The sequence below is a fragment of the Diabrotica virgifera genome, chromosome 7 (assembly GCF_917563875.1).
Source record: "Diabrotica virgifera virgifera chromosome 7, PGI_DIABVI_V3a".
Taxonomy (NCBI): Eukaryota; Metazoa; Arthropoda; class Insecta; order Coleoptera; family Chrysomelidae; genus Diabrotica; species Diabrotica virgifera.
In genome coordinates, this window is record NC_065449.1 from 175,548,289 (window position 1) to 175,564,052 (window position 15,764).

Genomic DNA, 15,764 nt, shown 5'->3' on the forward strand with positions numbered 1-15,764 from the left:
GTGTTACAGTTCCATACCAGTTCAATAACAAGCCAAATTAAGCTAAATCTCAATTCTAAAACTAATGCCATCTAAGATACATTGAATATGGAAAGCTAAAAATATTATTATAATGGATAAAACATAGTGACCCTATTTGGTGACTAAAATCAAAATCCAATCATTGACCTATTCATTAACCAATCGAGTATTCCAGAAATTTAGAAAGAGGAATTAACTTAATCAATAATGTTAAGTTAATCTTCTTCTTCTGATGACGAAGATTCTAAGTCGTTGACAGTATTATCTGGTAGTAGGTCCTTTATATGAAACCGACCAAGTTTTCTGTTGGACGAACTATCTTTCAATTCATATATTAAAGGAGAGATTACTTTACTGACAACACATGGGACGTATTTCTGACAAAATTTGGCAGAAATAGCATCACCTTTACTAGACTTAACAAAATTACGTTTTAATACCCGATCACCAACAAAGAATCGCAAATCTCTTTTCCTTAAATTATATTGACGCTGTGACTTAAGGTAAGAAGACTTTAACTTATTCCTGAGGTCTGCAAATATTGGAGGCAAAGTCTGAAGATCATCTAAACGATGGAGTTTCTCAAAGATCTGAGGGAGATTTGTGGAATTGTCCGAAATTAAACCAAAATAATCACCAGACCAAGCAATATTTCTACCAAAATTCAGATAAGCTGGAGAAGATTGAGTAACTTTATGGACCGAAGTTCTTATGGCTTGAGCTATTGAGTGGATATACTGGTCCCAAGCTCTGTGATCTGGATAGGTGTACGATCTAAGGGCTGTTACAATACTGCGGTTTACTCGCTCACTATGATTAGCTTGCGGATGGTATGCAGCATTATAAAAGATTTTCTGAACTTTGTACTTGGTTAGAAGATCCTTAAAGGCCTTAGACACAAATTGAGGACCATTGTCACAAGACACAATTTGGGGAACACCAAACAACAAAAAGACTTGTTCTTCCAAATATTTCACAGTGGCAGGGACAGTGGCATTACGAAGAAGGAAAACTAGTGGGAATTTAGTAAAGTAGTCCACAACCACCAAAAAATAGGTATAGCAATTGTAACTACGAGGATATGGTCCAATCAGATCCATGGATATCATCTGCCATGGGAAGTCAATGTTCCTAAAAGTACCCATTACTCCAGCTTGTGGCATAGTACTTGGCTTGCAAGTAGTAGTCCATTCTTTCACGGTTTTTGCTCTAAATTTTAAAAAACCGCTTGGATTTACATGAAATTTGGCATACGTATAGCTTATATGTCAGAGAAAAAAAGTGATATTGTGCCGATGTGTGCTTTTGCCCTGGGGGTGACTTTAACCCCCTTTTGGGGGTGAAAAAATATATGTCCAAAATAAGTCCGGAAATGGGTAAACTGACTAATTTTAATTAACTTTTGTTCTATAGAGCTTTTTCGCCAAGTGAACACTTTTCGAGTTATTTGCAAGGGAATATGTTCATTTTTCAACAAAATAACCACATTTTTAGACGGTTTTCCCCAAATAACTCAAAAAGTAAGTATTTTGTCGAAAAAAATGTTTTTAGCAAAATTATAGCCTATATAAAAGTAAAAAAAATGGTGTACGCGTTAGGTCTCTGTATCTCGCAGAACCAGAGTTATAGCCAATGAAAAATAGATTCATATTCACCAAATTTTAAATAGAATATTTCGACGTGAAATATCCAAAAAATTAAGCACTTTTTGAGGAAAGCCTATTACAACTGTTTTAAAGTGTTTAAAAAAAGCTTTATTTCTGGTTTTACAAAAAGTTTCTAGCATTAAACTTAAGCAAGTTACGCTCAAAATAAAGTTGGTCCCTTTTGTTTTTGCAAAAAAAATCGGGAAGACCACCCCCTAATTAGCAACTTAAATTAAATTAATCGTTACCGCTCCCCAAATTATTTTACTTGTGTTGTGTTTATATGATCTGTAAGTTTCATCGACTCAAAGTGCTTATTTTTAAAAAAATTTGGTTTCAAAATAAAATTTTTAAAAATTTAAATTTTGAAAAATATGTTTTTTTCAAAATAACTTAAAAATTCTTAGAGATGCCAAAAATCTCGAAAAACAAAAAAAGTCAGATTTGCTTTTCTGAATATCATGTATTTTTTTGTTTTTCTGTTAGACAAGAATTGATTAAGATTTGGTGTTTCTAAATTTGCATACATTCGTGATCAGTGACTCGTTCAACCCATTTTAACTACAGCCCTTTCAATAATAAGGACTTTGAACCGATGAAACTTACAGATCATATAAACAATATCTACACGAGTCAAGAAACTTGTGAAGTCGTAACGATTAAGTTTATTCAAGATACTAATTAGGGGGTGATTTTCTCGATTTTTTTGCCAAAACCAAAAGGGACTAACTTTATTTTGAGCGTAACTTGTTTAATTTTGATGCTAGAAATTTTTTGTATAAAACAAAAATGAAGCTCTTTTTAAACACTTTAAATAAGTTGTAATGAGTTTTCCCCGAAATGTGCTTAATTTTTGGTTATTTCATTTGGAGTATGATTTGGAGTATATTTAAAGTATTCCATTTGGAATTTGACGAATATGAACCTATTTTTCATTAGCTATAACTCTGATTCTGCTAGGTGTAGAGACGTGATATATACACCATTTTTTTAATTTTTTACAGGCTATATTTTTCTTAAGAATGTTTTTTCGACAAAATACTTATTATTTGAGTTATTTGCGAAAAACCGTCTAAAAGCGTGGTTATTTTGTTGAAAAAATGAACATATTCACTGCCAAATAACTCGAAAAGTATTGACTTAGTGAAAAAACTCTATGGGCCAAAAGTTACTTAAAATTAGCCAGTTTATCCATTTCCTGACTCTCTTTTGACGAATATTTTTTCACCCCCAAGAGGTGGTGAAAACCACCCCCAGGGCAAAAGCACATATCAGCACAATATCACTTTTTTTCTTTGACTTGTTAGCTATGTGTATGCCAAATTTCATGTCAATCCATGCGGTTCTTTAAAATTTAGAGGTTTTGCAATATTTTACCGTTAACCCGCCGTTACACGCGTCTTCTATTGTGACGTGGTTGCACGCGTATGAGCGTCGCCCTCACCTATATAAGTTCGACTTATTTCGAGGAAGAATGAATGTCAACATGTATAAATATAAAATGGGTTGTACTCACATATTATAGAAAGTCTCGTAAACCAGTTTTTTTTATTAATTTAACAAAACAAAAGTAAAAATAATATACGAGTACATAGATCAAAAGCAAGTTTTCTTAATTTTCAATTTCAGCAAGCCACTGAAGAAATTAACGTTCTTTACGCGAATTAACTGTACTAAAAATACAAATTAAAATTAACAACTGGTCTAAAGCTATTTCTTTGTAGTATTTATGTAATTAACTATTAATATTTTGTATTTTGATAACGACGTCCGAGGTGGAATTCTAAACGTCAATAAAATCAATTTTTCAAGTTAAATTGCGGCTTATTTCCCAATTAGAATAGGTAAATTTAAAAATGGGTTCTTAACTAGTGGCGCACCTAGAATTTTCCTCTGGGGGGGAGGGGGGTTAGCTTGGGCACCGAAAGTTTTTTGTATTATTTGTGAAAGACAAGTTACATTTTCCTACTTTCTTTTATATATATTTCTATATGCTCTGGGTGGGATTTTAACCCCCAAAACCCCCGCTCGGTGTGCCACTGTTCCTAACCTAATCCAAACAATAATATTTTAATTAAACCTACCTAAATATTAAATAAAAACCTAAAAGTTTCTTTGAGATAACAGAAACGTGATTTCACCGTGATTACACGCGCAGTGAGGAATTCCCTCACTTGAAGAGGGATGTCTCTCCTTTCAACTATCACACAGCACACTGACCGCCTGAAATATTCTATAACTTTTTCATACCCTCTCATGAACCATGCTAAAGGCATTCCTGGGTGCTTAAGGTTATCGTATTCGTTTACACAATTTCATTGGTTATAAACAAATATGGTGAGGGATTCCCTCATAGCGCGTGTAATGGCGGGTTAAAGAACGGACTATAGCACAAACTTTGCATCTAGATATATATTTCTTAATATAGTTGCGCATGCCAGGCCAATAATATAATTCTACTATCCTACTAAATGTTTTGTAAGAACCAAAATGACCAGATGTCACATTATCATGAAATGTACGAAGAATTTCATCCCTGTTTGCTGTTGGGACGACAATCTTCCAATCAGACATATTAAACAAAGCTTCCACTGAACTAACGACATGCTTATAAAGGATATTATTTTCTACTTTAAAATCAGGATACTGATTAGGTTCTTGGGTAACCTTTTCCAACATTTTCTGATACCATGCATCCGGAACTAAAGTGGATAAGTCAAGAAGATTGACATCAAACGTTCGAGACAAAGCAACAGCTACTAAAACACCATTTGCCTTACGATGGACAATATTATAATCAAATGCTGACAACTTACAAATCCATCGGGACAAACGTTGGATAATGTATCCACAATAATGAACTGTGGTCAGTAATAAGGGTACACTTACGGCCTTCTAAATAGTACCGGAAAACCTCCAAGCCATGAATAATAGCAAGGAGTTCACGCTCTGTAATGGAATAATTTTTCTGAGCCTTATTGAGCTTCTTACTAGTATATGCTATAGGGTGTTCAGAACCATCTTTTATCTGAAAGAGTACACCATCGGAAGTGGTATTCGAACAATCAGTCATGAGGTAAAAATGTTCATTGAAATCAGGTGAAGTCATGACAGGAGCACGGGTAAGAGCTTCTTTAATGCGATGAAAAGCATCGTCGGCTTCAGGAGTCCAAGTGATAGTCTGGCCCTTTTTCCTACTCTTAAGGAGGTCAGTAAGAGGTGATAATAAAGTAGAATAAGAAGGCACAAATCGACGATAGTACCCACACATGCCCAAGATCCTACGTAATTGTGTAGTAGTTTTAGGAATGGGGAAGTCCTTTATAGCGGTTACTTTATCATGGTCTGTTCTCAAACCTTAATTATCAACAACATATCCTAGAAATTTCAAATTAGGACGACAAAAATTACATTTCTCTAAATTAACAGAGAGATTAGCTCCTTTAAGGCGTGAAAATAATTTCTCCAATATTTCAATATGTGAGGAAAAATCAGGAGTAACCACTATGCTGTCATCTAAATAATAAAATACAAATGGTTCGAGTTGTGGACCAATAACCAAGTCCATTAAACGACACATTGTTTGCGGAGCTGAAACTAGACCGAAAGGCATTGTGACAAATTGAAATAACCCTTTACCACTGACAGCGAAAGTATACTTCTTACTCTCTTCACTTAACGGAATTTGTAAGAAGGCTTTGGATAAATCGATAGAAGAGATATATTTGGCATTCTGAAGTTTGCTCAAAATTATATCTATCCGAGGGATGGGATAAGCATCTCTATTAGTAGTGATACTATTAAGTTTACGACCATCAAAACAGACTCTGAATGATTCATCCTTCTTTTTCGTCAACCATAAGGGACTACAAAACGAAGACGTTGATTTTTCGATAATGTTTAAAGAGAGCATCGAATCAATTTCTTTACTTAAATCTGCTTGCCATGCCTGAGGTATGGGATATTGATGCTGTCTAAAAGGAGTCGTAGTGTTCACTTCGATAGTATGAGATATTAAATGTGTACGACCTAATTTATCTTTGGAAGAGATAGATGAAAATTTAGAAATAATATTCTCTAACTGTTTTTGTTCTAAGCTAGACAAACTAGAGAACTCACGAATGGCACTTACCGTTGCAACATTAAAGGAAGATATAAACAACCAAAAATCTGAGCAATTTAGAGTACTATTAAATGCATTCAAGAAATCCATGCCAAGAATTATAGAATTTTTAACTGAAGGTATAATATAAAATGTAATCATTCTGCGAATATTGGCAACTACGATTTCTGTGTCAAATTTACCTGTAATTGACTGGATATCACCATCTGCAGAAGAGACTTGTAGAGAAGAAATAGGCATAACATTAATATCAGTATTTTCTAATAATTTCAGCGAATACGAACCTATTAAAGAAATGTTCGAGCCACTATCTAATAGAGCTAAACACGATTGTCCTAATATTTCAATTTTAAGATAAGTTCGGTTATCATTATGTTTCCTAACTTATAAAGAATTTATATCAAAATCAAAAATATCTGATTTATTTTCAAAATTATCTGGTACTAACATAGACATATTATTATTATTCACAAACCTACAACCTAGTATAGAATTTGGAACTGTTTCCTTGCCTTGATTTTGCTTATTACTAAAATTCCAGTTTAAGACTGGAGGGGATAATCTACGATCAAGCAAACCGTCTGAGTCAACTGAAGGGTTGCTAACAATTACTTTTTCCCTGACTTTGGTTTGCGTGCTGGCCTTCGGTTGGAAGTGTTTCTTCCTTCCTGAGAGGGTGTGTTCGAGCTGCTGGCGGGTATTGGACCTGAAACTTCGTCTACAGCTGCGGTCATATTCCCTGATGGGGCTGCTGTATGAGGAACGCTCAGGGTACGAGCTTCTGCATGCTCGTTTCCCGAACACTTAAAACAATTCCGTTTCTGTGTATTTTCTCTACCACAACCGTGACCGAAAATCCGTGTTTGGGGTCTGGTACAATCACGAAATGCGTGACCAACCTCCTGACAATTCCAGCAAGAAAAAGAATAAGTAGTCACAGACACATTCGGTGTATGGGGTCTAGATTGCCAAGAACGATTTCTCGAGGAGTGAGAGTTAAATCAAGCACCAGAATTAGATGTTGTAGGAGGATGAAAAGACCAGGATAGAGTTTCCTCTAACCGTTTACACTTATCTGTCAGGTCTTCCTGACAGATTTTTCTTTCGAATATTTTCAATTTTTCTTCATCTGTTTCCGTGAGGCACATTGTCTCAGCTGCGTACGTAACTACTGGTCTGATTGCAACTCTGTATATTTTTAGTTTTGTATTTCTGGATAAGTTCTTGTCCTTCATTACCCTACGATATCTCTAGTATGTTTTGTTGCCTGCTAGTATTCGCTCCATTACTTCTTCACTTCTCTTATTTTGGCCATTTACTACTACTCCCAAATATTTGAATTGTTGAATTATTTCAAAAGTGTAGTTTTCTATTTTGATTTATCTCATCCTGTTAGCTTCTCTTCTAGAGCAGAGTAGGTATTTTGTTTTTCCTTCGTTAATTTGTAGACCTCTTTTCTGTGCTTCTTTTAATCTTTCCTTATTTCTCCCATAAGAACTATATCATCTGCATATGCAACTATTTGTGTTGAGAAGTGGGCTATAGTTCATTTAATTTTGCTGGCCTTGATTGTACCTCCTACTGGTCAGCCGATTAGCCTACTTTAATTTCACTACCTATATTTGGGAAAATGCAGACTTACAAAAGTACGTTGATCCAAATAATCCTGTGAGCTGCAGATATACTTGCCTCAAAGATGAATATTTGTCAGACGATATAAAAGATCAAAATGTCGTTTTGGTCGCTCTGGACTTAAGGTATATATCCGAAATTATTTTCAGTATCTCATTTTGGACGGAAATGATCTCCGTATTGAAAGTAATGGATATTTAAGTGACAAATTTTCCACGTATTCCCAAGAAAATGGATTAGACATGAATGTCATCTGTCAGTTTTTTAAAATCAGCAAAGCTCTTTCAAACTTGCTACGAACTGCTTGCAGCTCTGCGATCGACTTCAAAAACTTTGGCGATCGACCGCTCGATCGCGATCGACCCTTTGAGCACCGCTGCTCTAATGGAACGATTATATTCTTTTTTAGAATCGCCTAAATATTTTCAATCTTTGTTACGGTACGTCAACATAGGACTAAGCAATTTGAAACTATTTCACAAAAATTACTTTCTTAGTACTTAGAAGATTTATCTTAAAATTGTACATTTTTTAGACTGCACTAAAGATTGCTAGTTCCGGTTTACAACAGCCTATGATGTTTGGACTACTGGAAAGAAGAAGGCTTTATTTTTGGGATATTGGAAACTCCAATGTTGAAGAGAACAAAAAATATCGTAAAAAAGTATTAAGATATGCCAGCTTCGTGAATTGGTTTTTTCTAATCGCCACAATATTTGCATGTTCATCCTTTGTACTTCAACCCTTAGTTTTTAGAAGAAAAGTACTTGGATTCAATACATATGTACCAGAAAGTATTTCATATTATGCAATGGCTGTATATCAATTTTATATTATGCTTCTCGCACTTACAGGAGTACTACCTTTTGATTTATGCGTTACTTATATCCTCTGCCTTATTTCGATTCAGTGGAAAAGTTTAAATACCGAAATAAAAAATATTTTAGATGATGAGATTGTTACACTGGAAGATCAAAAATTGTTTAAGACAAAGGTTAGAAGATGTGTGGAGCACCATAATTTTTTAAAAAGGTTGGTACATCTTAGGTTACAATTAACCCTTAACCGGAAACGTGCCGTCTGATAGACTGTAGGATATACATATTCTAAAGATTAATGCGAACAATTATTGCATCCACTGACATCATGGTTCATACATTTCTAATACAGTATGCGGCAAAATAAACAGAACTGAAATGAATAATTAAATGTTTATGTTTATTTACATGTCTAGTATATATGATATAGTCTTGCAAACATTATCCACGACGACGCACGTTCCCGATAAAACATATGTTAAAGATGGCCTCTTGCCAGTGGCGTATCTACGGGGAGGGAAAATGAGAAAATTTCCCTCTCTAGCAAGGTCCAAAATTAAAAAAAAATATATTCAAATATAAAAATATATTAGCTGAGATGAAACAGAAACCACAGACAGGCAAATTAAACCCAATAAATACGCTAGTTAGGAAAATTAAGGGAACTTAATGCTTATACTTAAGTTATTATTTATGCCTTTTATGTAATTTGAGTTTATCTTTTTTATGGTTTCTGATTGGTTTTTCATTGAAATTTGCCCGTTAAATCACATTTCCCCTCCTTAGGCAAATGTTTAGATCCGCCACTGCCTTTGGCAAAGAAAATTATTTAATTCTAGTCCGAAACTCCGAAATGGCAGACAATGGATCTGTTTGACTTCTTCAGCATTCCCCATAATATGTACGCTAGGGTGGAGCGAAAAAATCGATTATCAAATAATAATTTGCCTATATGCGGAAAAGTGGTCTAGGATTGAATCTTAACTTGTGTTAAAATCTTTGCTCAATCGGATGTTATTTAGTGGTGCCCCAACCCACATTTGTGAATAGTCGCTTTCTCTTGCTTAGTAAAAAATTCTGCTGTAATTTATTTAATCTGACTCATTTATATCGGCAATTTAGACATATATTTTACATTTTAAAGTAGAAGACTTTAAAATGATATAGCCAATGTTTATGAGTTGCGTTCCTATGACGACTTTACTGAAAGATAGTTCATTCGATTACATGAAATCAACCCCAAATCAAGAATATATGTCGCAAAAAAGCATACGATGTGATCTGTCTTTAAAAAGACAACCAAATGTAACGATGACAGTAAAATTCTCATGAATTAAAATTAAAATCATTTTTTAGTTAAATTGTGGCTTATTTCCCATTTAGAATAGTTGATTACCGAAAAACATATTGTGTTAGTTTCAGAAGCAAACTCTGAGTATTTTGGACATCTTACTTTACAACCTGGTTCAGCCTTATCGCTGTGTAAAAAAAATCATATATTTATTAGCATTTACTATTAGTATTTAGTATTAGCATGTAGTTTTTTTTGTCGATTTAATTATTTGTAAATTAATTTAAGTTGGTTAGGGCCATGAATGAGGAGTATACCTACTGGTCAATTAAATGTTTCCACTTCTACATATGTATGTATGTATGTGCGTGCATAAGTATTATATGTGCGCACATGTACCTAATGTATTATGTAATGCAATGTATTATATTTGGAATATTGTAGCAAACAGTAATTTATTATCTATCGTGGCTGAATGGATCAAGTAATCCAAAGCCAATAAGAAAGAAAAAAAAATCTGGTTCAGCAAAAAATATTACAGACAATTTATTCAATTTCTTAAAATCGAAATGTGACTTTTCTACTTTGGTTGCAATTGGATGCGATGGAACAGCGGTAAATATTGGCGTTCAGAATAGTGCAATTCGCAAATTAGAACTTCAAATTAAGAAACTATTACAGTGGTTCTGTTTATCTTTTACATGGAAACTTGCTACCATTACGACATTAGATGAAGTATTTAGATGGAGAAACCGCAGGACCTACCGGATTTTCGGGTGAAATAAAGAAGCTTTTAGATGTAGAAACTTGGGAAACCCTACCTGTTTTTGAATTTTGAAAAATTCAAAGTGAACTTCCTGAAGTAGATATTAATATATTAAGTACAGACCAAAAATATTTGTACGAAATAAGCAAAGCTATAAGTAATGGTACCGTATCAGAGAGCTTAAAATATCGACAATCGGGAAATATGGCTCATTCGAGATGGATCACAACAGCAAACAGACTTTATGTAGGAACTTTAAATCCGACTACCGATTTAAATATTTTGGCAACTTATCTGCAAGTCGTGTATGTTCCCACTTGGTTTTCAATCAAAGTAAAGCCAGAAGTTAAATATGGACCAATTCATTTATTTAATATGATTCAATGCTCGCAATATTTATCACTAAATCTAAAGAAAATAGTAAACAAAGGCATTCAAGGTAATTGATATTTTGCACATCCAGAGAATATTCTCGTAGCCATGTTGGGTGATAAACGACCCCACATCCGAGAGCTAGGTTTGAGGCGCATATTAAAGTATAAGAATGGGCAAGAAAAAAAGGAAATTCGCCAGTTTAAAATTCCAACGATAAATTTTGGAGCCAAAGAGTATTTTGACTTAATTAATTGGCAAACTAGTGTAATATCAGAATCACCAATAACAAAACAATTGTCAACAGATGAACTTAGAAAAATAAATGTTGACACGACTTCAAATAAATTTGAAATTCTTTAATTTCCTTGTCATTCGCAAGCAGTGGAAAGATGTGTCAAACTAGAGACACAAGCATCATTATTGGTTCGTGGAGCTGAAGTAAGAGATGGATTCATAAGAAATCGAGTTTCGTCAAGACAAGTATTACCTAAGTTTGAAACAAAATCCGATTTTTGACAAACTTTACAGTAAATAATTTAATAAACTATGTTGTAGTAAGTTCTGAGTTGTAAACAAGCAAAAAAAAACATTAATATAAAATAAAAAAGATATGTTTTTTTTTCAATATTTTTTTTTTAATTTGTAAATTTTTAAAGTTCTGGGGGCACCGGAAGATATTGTTCTATAAATCTCAAATTTTGGATAACGTATTGCAATAATATCTAACCACTCTTCCGCATATAGAACATACCAATTTGTAAAAAAAATGTTTTCTTTGTTTTCGCCCCACCCTAATGTACGCATCTGGTGGCGTTAGTTCTGGTGAGTGGCAACTACCAAAATGATCGCGCAGTATTCGAAGAGACTCATTGGCAGTATGACAGGTTGTCCTGTCCTGTTGAAATCATTGTTGACTTTAAGCTTTTACTGTTTTCGTGACCTTTTCCGTATGACCGAAAATAGTATTCCACCATAACAATTTTTTCTGCAAAACTGAGAATCATTCTGAAGCACGTAACATTATCACGACATTCACAGATGTTATAGCAACGTTCGGAAACCGCTCAGTACGTTTCGGCGCCTGACATACAAATACGAATTCCATAGTCCAGAGAAATAAGGTTTTTGTCGGGACACTTGAGCCAGGGCCGCGCCAAGGCTTTCATGCGCACCGGGGCAAGTAATTTTAGGCGCCCCTTTCCTCCTTCCCTTTTAAATAATTTTTTGTAGCTTAGTGAATGGTTATACGGTATACGTACAAACTATTTTTTATGTGTTAGGAAAGTATCATCATAATTATAATCATAATCTAACCGTCATCGGCCACTGCTGAACATAGGTCTCCTTTAAGTTTCTCCATGTCTCCCTATCTTGAGCTACTAGCTATCCAGTTCCCTTTACATCGTCACTCCAGCGCGTTGGTGGTCGATCTCTGCTTCGTTTATCCGATTGTCTGCCCGCGGTCGCTATTCCAATAATCTTCTAGTCCAGCTGTTGTTCGGTGTTCTTGCCACGTGACCTGCACACCTCCATTTCTTTTTTGCTACATGTTCTACTATGTCTTTGATTTTTGTTCTTTGCCTGATATTATTTGGTATTCTGTCTCCTTGTGATTCTTAGCATGGCCCTCTGGGTAAAGGTACGATCCCGACATCGACGGCAGGCGGCAGACGGCATCTGCAAATTGAAGTTACAGTTGTTACCATGACATACGTATTTACTTTGCACTATTAATTTGTATAATTATTAGCAACTAGCGTTCTTCCGGACAGCAATTGAAGGTAGATGTCGGAATCAGTCTCACACAAATTAATAGTGCAAAGTAGTGACGTCTGTCATGGCGATAACTGCAACTGCCGTCTGCAGTTGCAGTCTGCCGCCTGCCGTTGAGGTCGGAATCGTACCTTAACCCTTATTTTCTGCTCTTAGATTTTCAGCAGTAGGAAAGTAATATACTGATAAGTTATTACGTTAAGGCATAAATATTTACAAAAAACAACGATTACTTTATCAGAGAACAAATAAATATATAATTGCATATTATTATAGTCCATTTGCTCACGGTTTTTGCTCCGTATTTTCAAGAACCGCTTGGATTGACATGAATTCAACATTTATTCATATATTATTCAACTAATTTATAACAAAGAAAAAAATTGATATTGGGTCGTCGGGGATGAAAAAGTATATTATATTAAAATTAAGTCCGGAAGTGGAACTGACTAATTCTAGGCAACTTTTCTTCCATAATAATGTATAGTTTTTTCTATTAACTCAATATTTTTCTTTTTATTTGCGATTGAGTATGTTGCGTATGAGTATATTCATTTTTCAACATAAAAACCACGGTTTTAGACCGTTTTTCGCAAATAACACAAAAAGTGTGTATTTTATTGAAAAAAATGTTCTTAGCAAAAATAGAGCTTATGAAAAAATTTAAAAAAACTTGTGCACGCAAGAAGTAAGCAATTCTAGTATAGTAATAGTTGTAGCTAGAGAAAAGTGGGTTCTTATTCGTCAAATTAGATATAGAACACTTCAAAGTGAAATAACCAAAAAATGAAGCACTTTTCGGGCAAAAATCATTACAACTTTTTTAAGTTTTTAGAAAAAGCTTTATTTTTGTTTTTTAAAAAAGTTTCTAGTAGTAAAAGTAAGCCGGTAACGCTGAAAATAAAGTTGGTCCCTTTTTTTAGTAAAAAACATCGTAAAAATCTCCGCTTAATTAGCATCCCAAATGAAATTAATCGTTACAGCTTTACAATTTACTTCACTTATATATATTTATATGATCTGGAAGTTTCACCATTTAAAAGTGCTTATTTTTTAAAAAAATTAGTTTTAAATTAAAAATAATAATTTGAAATTTCGAAGAAATTGCCTTTTTTTCAAAATTTCTCCTATGGATATATTTTCGGTAAAATACTTACTTTTTGAGTAATTTGTTGGTGGAAAACGGTGGAAGACGAAAAACTGTCTAAAAACGTGTTTTTTTTGTTGAAAAATGGACATATTCACTCGCAAATAACTCGAAAAGTAGATATTGACTTAAGTAATATAAAAACTTTATAGAACAATTTAACTTTATATTTACTTACAATTCGTCAGTTTATCCACTTCCGGACTTATTTTTAAAGTAAGTATATTTTCCTCCTGTGAAGGAGTGGTACCCCTAAGGCAAAAGCACACGTCGACACAATATCATTTTCTTCTTTGACTTGTTAGCTATTATATGTGTATTCCAAATTTCATGTTAATCCAAGCTGTTCTTTAAAATTCAGAGGTTTTGCAATCTTTTACCGTGAGTGAATGGAATAATAGTTCAGTTTAAGTGGAATGGAGCAAAATGCGAAATTTTGATGCATGTCAAAATTTTCAATGTATTTTAAATGTAATAATTTTTTTCGAATCCTGAGTAAACTAATAAGTATTTTTGAAAAAATTAAATGCAGAATGAAAGACTACTTGATTACCGAGGGTCGAGAGTCTCTCAGAATAAATAAAAAGTTTCTTTTGAATGAAATATTTGCAATTAAAAATCACACTAAATTTTCGTTTTATTTTCACCCCTGCAACTTATTAAAATAAACATTATAGCAATTTTCAGGGACTTTCGGCCGTCAGTAATAATGTAATCTTTCATTCTGCGTTAAATTTTTCAAAAATATTTATTAGCTTTCTCAGGATTCGAAAAAAAAATGAATACATACATTTAACACACATTGAAAATTTTGACTTGGGTCAAAATTTTTTCATTTTGCTCCGTTGGCCTTTGAAAGAAATAACGGTTCGTACACTTAGGGGATCAAAGTAATAGGTAATAACTGCTATTTTTATATCTACCTACGATTTGTAAATTTTCAATTTCACAAGATAATAAAATATTATTAATATTTCTGGTAATTTCGGTATTGTCAATTTTTTTTTGGCACCTACCGGCGCCTTTTTACTTCTGCGCCGGGGGGCACCGCCCCTCTCCGCCCTTATGAACGGCGCGGCCCTGACTTGAGCAGCCAGGTTGCAAATGAGTTTTTTGGGTACTATATATCTAATACATTCTAAATCCAAAAATGCCCGTCACAGTTCGGACGAGAATTTTAGTTATTAAGAAATAAGGGTCAAAAATGGCAGTTTTTCCGTTTAAATCGCTACAGGTAAATAAGGGTTATTAAATATCTTATTTAGAGTCTTCATCTTTTAGTCGACGAGCAAAGGTGTAAAATGGCGGTTTTTGAATTTTGATCCCATCATTTGTTGCTTCGCTAATTGCAAAAAAAACTAAAATTTAGAAAATAAAAAATTTGCTATAACTTTTGCGAAAATGAACTTAAGACTTTGATGTTGCACAAAAAGTTGAGCAAGTCAGTACATATAATGCCCTAAAAATTTTAAGCCTATTCGGGTATGAGTTTAAATTTTATTCAATTTGTTTATCCCAAAGAGCTTTTTGTTTGCAATGTTATTGTTCAAAAAATAATAATTATACAGCAATTCTGTGAAAACTTCTTGAAAGAAGAATACCCTACTTTTAAAAATGTTTAAAAAATTCAATAAAAAGTAATTTTATCGTTCCGAAAACATTTTACTAATATAGAGTCATTTTTGGCTCCAAAACAATTTGAATAACTTTGTTAATATTGACTGTAGAGTAAATCTACTTGGGGATTTCAAAAGCTAGTAGTTTTACACGAATTTTCAAAAAAAAAACTTTTTGCGTAGGTTAATTACGGTCAAAGTTAGCCTCTTTTATTATTTAATTCACTGTTACTTCTGTGTACATAAAATTCTCCTGTAACAGTGCTAGTTACCATACTCCTTCGAAACGGCTATACCGATTTTTATGAAATTTTACACATATATCCTGTAGGACTGAGAATAGGTTTTAACCTATTTTTCATACCCATAAGTGGTAAGGGAGGTTACCCCTTGATGTTTTTTTTTTATTTTTTTGGACAAAATTTATCTTAATTTTGTATTATGTAGCATTGAAAAATACATACAACCCTTAATTTTCACTCTTCTATCCCCAACCACTATTTTTTAAGAGCCATCTATATATTTACATCTATAAAAGTGTCCTGTCGCAGTGTTA

General features: G+C 33.6%; 1 protein-coding gene across 1 annotated transcript in view; it reads left to right on the forward strand.

Annotated features, from left to right (window-relative positions):
* LOC126887631 (odorant receptor Or2-like) overlaps positions 1–15,764 on the forward strand; it is an 82,848-nt gene that overhangs the window by 12,254 nt on the left and 54,830 nt on the right. Inside the window, exon 2 of the mRNA XM_050655237.1 lies at positions 7,958–8,454. Coding sequence (XP_050511194.1) covers positions 7,958–8,454 — 497 coding nt within the window. The remainder of the gene's footprint in view (positions 1–7,957; positions 8,455–15,764) is intronic.